The 13,243-nt window shown below is 48.5% G+C and overlaps 1 protein-coding gene across 5 annotated transcripts in view; it reads right to left on the bottom strand.

Moving 5' to 3' along the window:
* LOC111753088 (interferon-induced GTP-binding protein Mx2-like) overlaps positions 1–13,243 on the bottom strand; it is a 37,369-nt gene that overhangs the window by 16,459 nt on the left and 7,667 nt on the right. For all 5 annotated transcript variants that reach the window (XM_064279478.1, XM_064279483.1, XM_064279479.1 and 2 more), the window contains 5 exons: positions 12,666–13,034; positions 11,097–11,289; positions 9,969–10,106; positions 6,199–6,353; positions 1,381–1,519 (listed from right to left, as the gene is read on the bottom strand). In XM_064279478.1, the coding sequence (XP_064135548.1) occupies positions 1,381–1,519; positions 6,199–6,353; positions 9,969–10,106; positions 11,097–11,289; positions 12,666–12,965 (925 nt within the window). In that variant the 5' untranslated portion in view covers positions 12,966–13,034. The remainder of the gene's footprint in view (positions 1–1,380; positions 1,520–6,198; positions 6,354–9,968; positions 10,107–11,096; positions 11,290–12,665; positions 13,035–13,243) is intronic.

The following is a 13,243-nucleotide window of genomic DNA, read 5'->3' as shown; positions in this document are numbered from 1 at the left end:
AGAGTGTCTCAGTTTGTAATAGAGGATTCCAACTGGGAAACGCACGTGCCTCGGTGTGCAGCACCGGCCCATGAGCATCTCCTACTGTTCAGCTTAGTATTAAGTCACAGAGAAGGGCACTGTCAGCAGTTTTTAGATGCTTTAATTTTTCTCTTTTTTAATTAATTTGTTCATGTACTTAACAAATACTTATTAAGCACACCACTCTGGGTGTTGGGGAGGTGGCCGTGAACAAGACTGCCAAGTCTCTGGTCTCATGATCAACCCTCCCTCCAGCGAGAAGAAGCCAGGTAAACTAACCTAGTGATACACAAGAAACAAAAGACAAATATCTGATGCTGATAAGTGCTATGCAGAGAATTAAAATGAGGTGACGTGCTAGCCAATGACGGTGGACAGGGATGGATGGAGCACCCGAAGCTTGATGGACAGAGAGGGCCTCCCCGAGAAGGAGCACTAGGGCTGAGGTCTGAATGAGAGATTGGAGGCAGCCCTGGGGGATGACGAAGACCATTCTAGGCCCTTGGGAGGGAGTGAGCTGGCATGCTGAGCCCTGCTGTAGAGTAGTGGGCCGGAGAGACAGCGATGGGAACTGAGGTCACAGAGGAGGACAGGGGCCAGGTCGCCTAGAACTTCATGGTCTGGGTAAAGAATTCTGGGATGCATATACACGAAAATATTATAAGTTAACATGAGGTCATACTGGAGTCCATTAAAAAAAATCTGTCGCTGTCTAGTCAATTCTGACTCATAGTGACCCTATAGGACAGAGTAGAACTGCCCCATTGAGTTTCCAAGAAGCACGTGGTAGATTTAAACTGCTGACCTTTTGGTTAGCAGCCATAGCTCTTAATCACTAAGCCACAAGGGTTTCCCATACTGGAGTAGGGTGGCCCTAATCCAATCTGAGTGGTATCCTTATAGAAGAGGAGAAGACAAACAGCACAGGCACAGAGGCAAGACGGCCATGTGAAGCTGGAGGCATCTATAAATCAAGAATGCCAAGAATTACCAGTAGACATCATCGGCGGCCAACACCTTGATTTTGGGCTTCTATCCTCCAGAAGTATTAGACAACAAACTTCTGTTCTTGTGAGCCACACAGCTTGTGGTACTTTGTTATGACAGCTTTAGGACACTAATATGACGGGTGAGAGGGAGAAGGGTGAAGAACCTTCAGATTCTGACCACTCACTGAACCCTGACTGTGAACAAAGATGACCCATGTGTGGTGTATGCCTACGCCCAGAAGCCCACAGCTGCTTCTCCACAGAACGATTCAGTACCACTACCACAGTGCCCTACTCTGGGGCGTTCTAAATACATGAGAAGCGTCTCCCTCCCTTCCTGTCTTCTGGAAGCCTGGTGCTCTCTTCTCACCTATGGTCCTGTCTCCATCAGGGTCCACTTCCTTAGCCATGTTGAGTGCCTCCGTGGTCGCGATGTCCACGTTACAGGGCATCACCACCAAGTTGATTGTCTCCTGTCTTTTGATGTATTTTGTGATGAGCGACTTGATCTGATGCAAGAGAATCACACACAGAAAGATCACACTATGGTCATCTGGGAACTCAGCTGGAAATGTATAATGGCTAAAGACCAACATTGTCCCAGAGGGTAGCCCACAGCTTTCACGCCCCTGTGCTTTTGCTTGGCTTATTCCCTTCCTCTGGCACTTCAGCCCCCACTTGCCCTGCTCCGCTCTCTGCTGACCCATGTATCTTTCAAAGCCCATCTCTGGTATTTCTTCTTTCCTGAAGACTCTTGGATTCCTGCGGCCAGGTGTGACCTCTCCTTCTTCCCTAGATCTCCCCATGATGTCTCACAGTCTTTTGTCTCTATGCATTTATTTATTCTAGATGTTTCATTGTACACCATTTACCCTTTTCTGTCTGGCTTATTTCACTTGGCATAATATTTTCAAGGTTCAGATAGGTTGTAGCATGCATCAGAGCTCTGTTAGTATTTATGGCTGAATGGTATTCCATTGTAGGAATATACCAGAGCCCCTGGGTGGTGCAAAGGGTTAAGTGCTGGGCTTCTAATTGAAAGGTTGGGGTTTGAGTCTACCCAGAGGTGCCTTATGAGAAAAGTCTTGCAATCAGCTTCCAAAAACTCAACCATAGGAAGCCTATGGGGCACACTTGTACTCTGACACACATGGGGTTGCCGTGAGTCACAGACGACTCGATGGCCACTGTTTTTTTTTTTTTTAATTTTTATGGACGTGCCATATTTTGTTCATCCACTCATCTGTTGATGGACACTGGGCTGTTTCCACCTTTTGGCTATTGTGAAAAGTGCTGCTATGAACATTGGTGTACAAGTATCTGCTTTCGGATTTTTTGGGTATATACCAAGAAGTGGAATTGCTGGCTCATATGGTAATTCTATGTTTAACTTTTTGAGGAACTGCCAAACTGTTTCCATAGCGGCTGCACCATTTTACGTTCCCACCAGCACTGCACGAGGGTTCTAATTTCTCCACATCCTTGCCAACACTTGTTTTCTTTCTTTTTTTCTTTTTAATAATAGCCATCCTAGTAGGTATAAAATTGTATCTCATTGTGGTTTTTGATTTTTATTTCCCTAATGACTAATCATGTTGAGCATCTTTTCATGTGCTGACTTGTGTTCTAAAACATACGCATTGTATTGGGAATAGACTGGAACAGGGTGCTGCAGTGAAGGGCAGGGGCAGATAAGGCAAGCAGGAGGCCAGTACAGTTATCCAGGTAAAAGATGATGGTGGCTTGGGTTGGGTGCTGGTGGTGGATGGGGTCAGAAGTGGGTGGAAGCAGGGTGCATTTGAAAGTAGAGCTGGAGGGTTTTCAGATGGATCGAAGCGTTGTATGAGAGAAAAAAAAGGCAGCAAGTGTGACCCCAGAGGGTTTGGCCTGGTGAACAGTGAGGCTGGAGGTACCATTTTCTGAGACGGGAAGACAGTAGAAGGGCAGACGTGGGTGGAAAGATCAGGTGCTAGGTTTGGACGCATTGAGTTTACTATCCCTATTAGTCATTTAGGAGGCCCTGGGAGGTGCAAACAGTTCACGCACTTGCCTGCTGTCATGACTGAATTGTGTTCCTCCCAAAATGTGTGTCAACTTGGCTAGGCTGTGATTCCCAGAATTGTGTGATTGTCTATCATTTTGTCATCTGATGTGATTTTCCTGTGTGTTGTAAATCCTACCTCTATGATGTTAATGAGGCAGGACTCAATCTACAAGAATAGGTTGTGTTTTAAGTCAATCTCTTTCTGAGATATGAAAGAGAGAAGCAAACAAAGAGACATGGGAACCTTGTACCACCAAGAAACAAAAGCCAGGAGAATAGTGCGTCTTTGGACCCAGGGTCCCTGCACTGAGAAGCTCTTTTACCAGGGGAAGATTGATGACAAGGACTTTCCCCCAGAGCTAACAGAGAGAAAAAGCCTTTCCCTGGAGCTGGCACCTTGAATTTGGACTTCTTGCCTCCTACACTGTGAGAAAATAAATTTCTCTTTGTTAAAGCCATCCATTTGTGGCATTACTGTTATAGCAGCACTAGATAATTAAGACACCTGCTGACTAAAAGGTTGGAGGTTCGAGTCTACCCAGAGGCACTTTGAAAGAAAGGCCTGGCAATATATTTCTAAACAATCAGCCATTGAAACCCCTATGGAGGACAGTGCTACACTGACACACAAGCTGGAGGTGACTCTGTGACAACTGGTTTAATGGCTATTAGGCATTCAAAGGTGGGGAAGGGGAAGGTGAGCCTGCAGCTGGAGATATGAGCCTGAAGTTCAGGGGAGAGGCCTGAGCTGGAAATGGAGATTTGGGAGTTGTTGGGGGTGATATTTAAAGCTATGAGCCTGAATGAGATACCAATGGGGACATCTCTGAGTCTTTGCAACATCTGGAGGCCAGAAAAGTGGAGAAGAATCGACTAAGAGGGAGTAACCGAGAGGAGAGAGAGGAAGGGCCAGCATGGATTTTCCTGGAAGCCAATGAAGATGGTTCTCAAGGAGGGAGTGATATATTGTATTTGGAAATGGACGTGTTGGGTGGGTGAACACGTGCATGTGTGTGTTAATGGGAAAGTGGAGTGTGAAATAAAAGATAAATGCAGACTTTGATAGGGAGACGCCGTACTCAGAAAGAAGAGGGGGAAAGGGGAAAGGGGCCGTTGTAGTAGTGGGGGAGCAGGTCTATGGTAACAGAGAGAACTCTCAGATCATAAGGTCTGCGAGCCTTTCAAAGAATTAGGGAGAAAGTGTTTTCTTCTATAGAAGCTAAGGGGAAACAGGGAGAGAGAGAAAAAAAAAAAACCCAGGTGTGGGGAAGAGGGATGAATAGGCAACCTTCATCAGACAGGAAATCAGAATGCTTTATGCTGAGGTCAGCCTTTCTCTGGGAAGAGACCTTAAGGAGGGGTACTATGTTGGCTCAGGTCGAAGGTAGGCCAAGGTTCACAGACTTGGGGCATGGAGAGAAGCTTAACCAAAGTCTAGTGAACAAGGATTTGTTTCTCATTGATCAGTGGGACAAGCAGCTCAGTGGCTCATTTATGAGGCTAGAAATGGGAACTGGAGCATCTCTGTCGGGCCCTGTCACAGGTAAACGAGGGGGCATCTCTGAGTCTTATCTAACTCATATGTTTGGGACCAGTGGTTCTTTGCAGCAAGGCGTTTTCCTGAACACAAAGGGTGGGTGGACTTCTTTAACCATTGCATTTTTCCAACATCACAGGGCTCAGGTAAAAATCAGCATTAAAAGGGGCAACACAACGAAGCTGTGAGGACAGAAAGTTCTTAAAGGAGAACAATTTGGCAGACAGCAGGGCAGGCTCCCTCCCCTCTTTGTGGACTTTGGTCTGTGTTCACGTGCACATTTCTCAGATGGGGGAGTGGTTCCAGGAAGATGGAGCACATGCACCAGCAATCCAACTGGGACAAGGAGCTGGTGTGGCCTCTGGGAAGACTCAAAGACAGTGAAGAGTTGGAGAAAAGACTCATTTGCAAATATACAAGGGCAGGCAGGACTTGTGAAAGACTCCCAAGGTGAGGAAGCTTTGCCTCTTTGATTGACAATTCTTGAAACAGGTTGGGATTCATGGACAAGGTAAAGGGTCAAATTTCCAGGAAACTGAGAGGAAGATATTCCTTCTCACATGGAGATAAGACAATGGCCAAAGAACTGGGAGATTTCTAGCAGCTATTTCCTTGTGCTTAGAGATGTGCTCTGGAGTTTATCAGCCAGGTTTCGGATGGGGCAGGACAGTGGGGGTGCTAGGGAGCTGAGGGGCCCTGGATGCCTGCAGCTGAAGAAGAATGGGGTCCAGGACAGAGGAGAGGAAACTCAGAAAGAGGGTGGGAAGGGGTGGAGAGATGGGGAGGTATTTGGAATGGATTTCCAGGGCTGGTCTTGGCTCTGAATGCCCTTTCCCTTTCCCTTGTCTCCACTCCCCAGCCTCTAGCAGCCACAAACCATGCCATTTTCCCCTTTCCCCCATCAAGTCCTATCTGTACCTATCCTCTCCTGCAGTTTGCTCTAGGAAACATACTTTTCTTTCCCCTCTTGAAGGCAGCCCTTAAGTTGGGGAGGGACAGGTAGAAAGGGGAGCATATAATTTGGTCAAAAGCAGTAAAGTAAAAAGATAAAATAAATAAAAACCAATCAAAAAGTCAGTTGAGAAGACTACTTGGTCAAAAATGTATAAACCCTTTGCCGTGGAGTTGATTCCAACTCATGCAACCCCATAGGACAGAGTAGAATTGCCCCGTAGAGTTTCTAAGGCTGTAATCTTTACCGAAGCAGACTGCCACATCTTTCTGCCGTGGAGTGGCTGGGTGGGTTCAAATGCTGACCTTTTTTTGGTTAGCAGTCAAGTGCTTAACCACTGTGTCACCACGGCTCCTCCAAAAATGAATAGTCGCCAAAAAAACCAGTTGTCTTTGAGTCTACTCTGACTCATGGTGACCCCATAGCTGTCGGTCCCACCAGGTCCACTTCACTATCTTACATGACCTTATGAGGCCAAGTCAGAAACTGAGTATGAGGTCGCTGCCCTCAGCAGTCCTGATCTAGACCCCCTCTTGTCACTTGGAGCAAAGGCTGAGGCAGGCACCCAGAAGTCCTTGGGACTGTAGGCAGAAACCGCTGAAGTACCCCCCTGCAACTTCAGCTTGGCCTGTTTCCAAGTTCCAGGAAGGCTCACCTGTAGTCCGATGTCCTGGGGCTGATTTCCCATGGCCACCCTGGCGATGCCAGGAAGATCAATGAGGGTCAGGTCTGGAACCTCCGGGGAGGTGATCTCCAGATGAATGAGCTCGTGACTAATGCTCACACCATGACCAGCGATGGCATTCTGGGCTATGGAGGCCAAGAGGGGAGAAACCCAGAGTCAGAGTTAATGAGCATCGGAGAGGAACCAGTTGATACTTAAGTGGTTGCTATTTTCAGGGCACATTTCATAGAAGACTGCACAATCATCTTACCCAAAAAACCAAACCCGTTGCTGTTGGGTTGATTTCGACTCATAGTGATCCTATAGGACAGGTTAGAACTACCCCACAGAGTTTCCAAGGAGCAGCTGGTGGATTTGAACTGTTGACTCTTGGTTAGTAGCCAAACTCTTAACCACTGTGCTACCAGGTCTCCAGAGTTATCTTGGAGGCCTCCAACTTGCTTCTAATGGACAGTGTCCTGGAAGTGATAATGTGTGACTAAGTCATAAAAGACATCATGGTTTCCTCCTTGCTTTCTCCTGGATGGTTCCCTCTTGGGGAAGCTACTTGCCACATCACAAGGACTTTCAAGTTGCTGTATGGAGAATCATAAACTAAGTATATTTGGGGGCAGGTTGTCTCTATTTTGGAAGAGATCTTCTGCGTGGACCAGGAGGAGCCATTGAGGCTAGCAGTAGACAGTACATAAAACAATGTGTGGTCTACTGTTGATGGACATTTGGGTAGTTTCCAGTTTGGCTCTATTACAATAGTGCTGCTCTGAACATTCTAAAACCTGTCTTGGTGAAAATTTGGTTGGGTGTTCAGGTAGTCCCCAGGGTATGAATGTCCCACTTACATACAACTTGTTATGAACCAACCCCTATAAAAAAAAAAAAAATAAAAAAAAAAACCCCTATAGAGCCTATTATATGAAATATTTGAGGTACATACTGGTTCATAATAACAAATGGGCAGTACTTCGTGATGCACATCAAAACATTATTATTTTTACTTAAGTTAAAGATGTTTTAGTGTATCTGGAGGTGTTTATTTAAGGTTTTTTATGCATAGAAAGGTACACTATATACTATATACTAAGACAAACATTTGACTAACTGACCTTAGATACCAACCGTATCTACCTGTTCCCACTTATGTAGAAATTCAACTTAAAGACAGACTTAGGAATGGAACTTTTTCATAATACGGGGATTGTCCGTATACCTAAGAGTAGAGGGGCTGGATTACAGAGTATGTACATTTTCTGCTTTTGTAAATATTGCCAAGCAGCTTTCCAAAGTGGTTGCACCCACTCACACCCATACCAGCACTGGATGGGAGTTCTGACCTGCTATTTTAAACATGTCTGGGCTCTGGTTTGTTCATTATTCACTTGTATACAGAACCTTTTCTGAGCCCACACTCAGGGTGTGCTTGTTAGGGGACCCTAGAGGCTGAAGACACCTAATTCATTAGTACTCTACTAGTTATCAGGCCATGCCCAGTCACCCCAACCCCCCCACATCACTAACGTCTTCTAAGTTGTTTTTGCAGACTCTCTGGGGAGCCCCAGAAGAGTCCAGATCCAACCGGCTTGGAGTAGCCAGACACGCGCAGAACAGACCACAATGGCCAACGAATGACCCTGCGCTGCCACACGTGCTCAATAATGCAAGAGAGCTTATGTCAAGGGACCAAAAGACTCACACCAGGGCACCAAAATCACCAGATACATGTCATTGGCAGTAGTTGAGCCCATTTCAAAAGGGAAGGGTCCACTGGCCATTTCCGTGCCAAGTCTTAGCCCTGCTTATAATGAATAATCCGTAGAAACCATGAATAGTTAAAACTTTCTGATCCTGCCCACCACCTTCCTCCACCCTCAAGTGAATACGTATAAGTATAAATTAGAAATTGCTTGTGCGGGTTGGGGAACTCAATCTGAGGTCGATACCCCTGAGTTCCCGCTTACTAGCCTGTGAAATAAACTCTTTCTTCCTCTCAAAGACTGTGTCTGAGAGTTTGGCTTCTTGCACACTGGGCGCGGACTCATTGGTCCAGTTTCATGCTGGTGCTATATTAGGGGCTCAGGTCACAGGGTGCATGCTGCCCACCTGGCCTGTTCCCACTAAGCTCACATTTAGAAAGGGTCAGACAGACATCCACAAACCTGCAGGATGTGTTGGTGGGACCAGAATAGGGACAGAATAGCTGTCGTGGGCACTGCCAGGGTGCAGATCTTTGAAAAACTGAAGCTTGCAAATGGGCCACTTAAGGGCCTCAATCCACTTCTGTATGTGAGGGATGAGAACTAGAATTGAGGGCAGGACATCTCTATTTTGGAAAGAACCCTGTGGGCAAGCCATTTCAGGCTTGCAGACATGGGGTTCTCAGGGCAGCACCAAGCCCAGGAAGTCATCCAATGGCCTTGTGCTGTGATAGGGAGTTTGCTATTTAGTAATGCAAAAAGCTAGTCTCCACTAAATTCAGAATTCATTCCTGTGGAGATTCTTTTATGTTAAGGACATATATATATATTTTTTCTCCCTCTGGCTGAAACCAGTCCCAGGTAGCACAAATGGTTTGCGCTCAACTACTAAGGAAAAGGTTGGTGGTTCGAACCCATCCAGCAGTGCTGTGGAAGAAAAGCACAGTGATCTGCTTCTGTAAAGATTATGGCCAAGAAAACCCTGTGGAGAAGTTCTACTCTGTCATACCAGGTTGCCATGAGCTGGAATTAACTGTATGGCAACGTTTGTTTATGTATTTTTTTGGCAGAAACCAGAGAGGGCAATAAGAGTGGAGGGACAGGGGCCTGGTAGGAGGGATGAACAACCGACCACCAAGGGGCACTATGGAGGTGGCATGGCCCCAGACTCCAGGAGCAATTGATCTTTTTTTTTTTATTATTATTTTACAGTTTCCTACTACTAATCTTAAGCCTTGGTAAGCTTTGCTCAGCAGCCAGGTGTTAGCTGTGCTTCCAGCATTTATGGGTGGGAGGTGCCCATGCTGGGTGGGGGGAGCTGCCTGGTGATGTGGCCAGAAGACAGAAAGACAAGCAATGTCCAGGATGGCTGGGCCTGGCCCAGGGTTAAGGTCAGATCCTATCCAGGGAGGCTTCCTGGAGGGGGGAGGGCATTAAACCAAATTCACTTTCCTTTGTGAATTTGAGATCAGTCCAGCATGTTGGAGCCTGGAGCTGGGAAGGGGAGGGGGCACAGAACGAGGATGAGGCCCTGGCGATGGGGGGCCAGACTTCTCCCTGCAGGTGGGGGCAGTGTGTGAGGGTTTCAGCTGGGACATAATTCTGCGAGGGTTGAAATGGGCAAGGACCTGGGGGGAGAGCGGCGGTGACCCAGACCGGCCAGTGCCATTTCGGGGAAAAAAACCAAAAGGCAAACCAGTTGCCATCGAGTCGACTCCAACTCACGGCGACCCCGTCTGTGTCAGAGTAGAACTACGCTCCACAGGGCTTTCAACGGCTGATTGGTTGGCGGTAGGTCACTAGGCCTTTCTTCTGAGACACTTCTGGGGGGACTTGAGCCCCCAAACTTTCAGTTAGCAGCTAAGTGCATAAACTGTTTGCACCACCCCGGAATTTGCCATGTGGGGGAGTCAGGGTATTTTGGAGGTTGAGCGACAACCCGCCTCCATCATGGGGTGATGGATGCAATGAGGAGCAGTAGAAAGAGCTGGGGAACAGGGAGGGAAGCCAGCCACAGGATGGAGCCAGCAGAAACCCACGTGGCCCTACCTTTGTGTATAACCTGTTCCACCTCCTCCGGGCTGTGCAGGTGGAGTTCCTTGTCTCGATAACTGAGTTTTCCCCTCCACTCATACTCACACGACTGCCTTTTCAATTTCAGCACCAGAGGACACCTGGTGGTAATACCTAAGAGAAATTTTCCAAAACACTGTTGAGTTTTCTGTTAAAAAAGTAGCACTGGTGTCTCTTACTCTTCCCTCCCAGGGACTTCCCCAGTGTCCCCACAGGCTGTGTCTTACTTCCTGGCACTTTCTAGGGCCTCATGGTAGCGCAGGAGGATCTGGGTTGGGTAGGTGAGCACAAGGCTCAGGGACCGGCTGCTGTTCTAGGGAAGCCTTTGCTGCTGCTGTTAGTGCTGTATGCAGGGCGTGGTCAGTGGGCGCCACCCTGCTGGTCACCAGCAGTGGTCCCCACCATGCTTTCTGTAGCGATATGTGTGGATGTTGGGGCCCCGGTGCACCTCAGAGCCCTCAAGGCCCGTGGGGCTCCAGCCCCTTAGATGTTTGTTTAGGGCCTGCATTGTCCAGGTGGGCTGCTTGGGGAAGGGGAGCAAATAAAACATGCAACAGTGAGACCTGCTCAAGTGCATCCCACTCCCCTGCACCCTGTCCTCTGGATCAGAGAGTCTGGGAGAGAAGCTGGAAATCTCAAAGGAAGGAGTCAAAGGGTATTCTAAAGGTGCAGTGTATGGAGGCACCTGGCAGGGAGGTAGGAACTCTCTGACCAAGCTGGTGCTCCTGAGACCCTGGGGACCCTCAGATCACTGCTCTTTGTGAAGCCCAAGTCCCTGGGTGCTGCAAATTCAGCACGTTGACCTTTTGCACTACCGAGGGACTCCATGCTCTTATAAAGACCACTGGAAAGAAACACCAAGGTCACTGCTGGGACCTTGACTGACACACGGGGTGATGGTTGTTAGATGTGAATGCGAACGAGAAAATGCAAGGCAAAGCAGGACACCCAGACCCCACCTGACTACCCATACACTCCCGAGCTTAAGCTGCCCAGGACATGGAGGATCTGCCTCCTGGGCTCCCTAACGGTGGCCTGCCCCTCAAGCTGGTTGGTCCCCAAAGGATGGTTTGATGCCACTTGCTATCGAGCAGAGTTGCTTACCGCTGCCCCTGGGCAGGGCGACGCCCGACAGAGCCTCCAGTACCGAGCTCTTTCCGGAGCTCTGGTCCCCAATGACAACGATGGCGGGCAGTGCCAGGTCCTGTTCCACGCCCAGGGTCCACAGGGAGTCAATGAGGTCGATGTAGGGGCGCACCTTCTCCTCGTACTGGCTGTGCAGGATGCTCTTGGTCCACTGCAGAAGGCAGACAGACCTCACTGCCCTGGTTTCAGATTGGGTCTTATCCTAGAGGTTCCCACCCTTGTGGGGAACTGGTGGCAGAATTTGTGCATCTGTGAATGTTGGGTGGCACAAACATTAACTACTTGACTACTAACCAAAAGGGTGGCAGTTCGAACACACCCAGAGAAGCGTCAGAAGAAAGGCCTAGTGATCTGCTTCTAAAAGGTCACAGCCTTGACCCTACGGAGTGCAGTTCTACTCTGACACACATGAGGTCACCAGGAGTTGGAATCTACTCGACAGCAACTGTTTTGGGTTTTTGTTTTTTTATTTTTCCATGTTGGGTTGCAGACCAGGGCTGGGGGGAAGTGGAACAAGATGTTCCTCAAGGGTGGGACTGTGTTGTGTTCATATTGGGGTGTCCTCAGGAGAGGGGAGTATTTGGCTGGGGTGGAGAAGGAACTGCCTCCCAGAGGAAAGGTTGAAGGTGAATCTTTGCTTCTGGGGAGGGAACTGGGAGAAGACAAGGCAACAAGAGGTGGCAGCTCCCAGCCAGAGGATGGCAAAGCGATGGGCCCTGGGACTGCAGAACAGGGAGGATAAAGGGTGGAGGGTACATCGGCTGTGGCGACAGAAGCTGTAGCAGCTGATAGAAAAGCTTCCAGGAAGGATTCCCAGCATATGTGTTGGGAAGATGGTGTGTTGTACGGCCTTGCAACTCTTACCCAGGCTCCCTAATCAGAAGCCTTGGGTTCTAGAACATTCCCTGATAATGCAGGCTGGGAACTGAGCCTCCCTCTGTCCTGATCTTCCTTATCAGGGAAGCTCCTTCCCTCTTTCAGGTCTAATGAGTATTTGTTTGTTCTGCTATAATGTAAATCATATGGCACCTGGTCAACCCCACTACTATACCTATTCCTGGTGGGGAAGGAACGGGGTCCCTCCGGGCAAAATGAGTGGGGTGTGTACAGAATACCAGCCCTGTGTTGGCTGTGGGGAGTGACCCACTGGCCATTGGGGACCAGCTCCCACTACTGAAGCTAAGCTTGCTCTGTCTTTCCTCTATGTGGGTAAAGTGTTGTTCTCCCCATTGTCCATGTGTAAGTCGTGTCTTTCCTGGCAATCCCGGACCTTGGATCAACAACATGGAACAGAAGTCCCTAGTCCCAGATATCAGATGTCCAGTGCCGCTGCAGAGCCTGTGTGTGTCCCTGGTACTTGTTGGAAGTGACCAGAAGAGCTAGGGGACAGAGCTGTGCATTGAGATTGGGCTGATTTGCTGGTTTTATCACCTGGGTGGGCTGACCCCACAACCATTCCCTGGCATTTATCTATCTGGCTGGTGGCTAGAACATTCCCTTCCTCAATGCCTTACCTCAATGACTTACCTTTGCCCACGGCTGGCTCCTGTTCTCTCCTGGTGGTGGCTGTCTCCTACTTTCTCCTAGTGGTGGCTGGCTCCTGTTCTCTCCTGGTGGCATGCTGGTGGTCTGTTCGTTCAGCATCAGTGAAGTGAAGTGCATGGTGACGTCTCCTGCCTGCTGGTTTGGGGGAGACATGATTTGTTTTTGTGCTGGGCGGAATGATGGCGGTGGCCGTTGACGGGAACTCATTTCTTTTTCAGGATGGTATTGGGAAGAAAGTGGATTTTGATTCTGCTGTGGACAAGGCTTGTGGACTTTAGGCATTAGCTATTGCCAGTCAAGTCTGGTGAGTGTTTTCCTGTTGCTTAGTGCTTCCAATCTCCTTGCAGAGCTCTGCAAAGACAAAAAATGGGTGAGAGGTCCAAAGGTCACCAAGAAGTCCTACCACACACAAGCTCCATGTTTGTCAGCCCCTCCTCGCCTCAACCCAATGCAAACCAATACCTGCCCATAAAACAGAGGAAACCATTGGCCCAGCACAGGCCCCCACATCTGCAGGAGGACTCTTGGCAGCAAATAGTCACAGAACACAAGCGAGGGTC

The sequence above is a fragment of the Loxodonta africana genome, chromosome 2, assembly GCF_030014295.1.
Source record: "Loxodonta africana isolate mLoxAfr1 chromosome 2, mLoxAfr1.hap2, whole genome shotgun sequence".
In the NCBI taxonomy this organism is placed as follows: domain Eukaryota; kingdom Metazoa; phylum Chordata; class Mammalia; order Proboscidea; family Elephantidae; genus Loxodonta; species Loxodonta africana.
The sequence above is the reverse complement of the archived record's forward strand: the minus strand, read 5'-3'. Positions and strand labels throughout refer to the sequence as shown.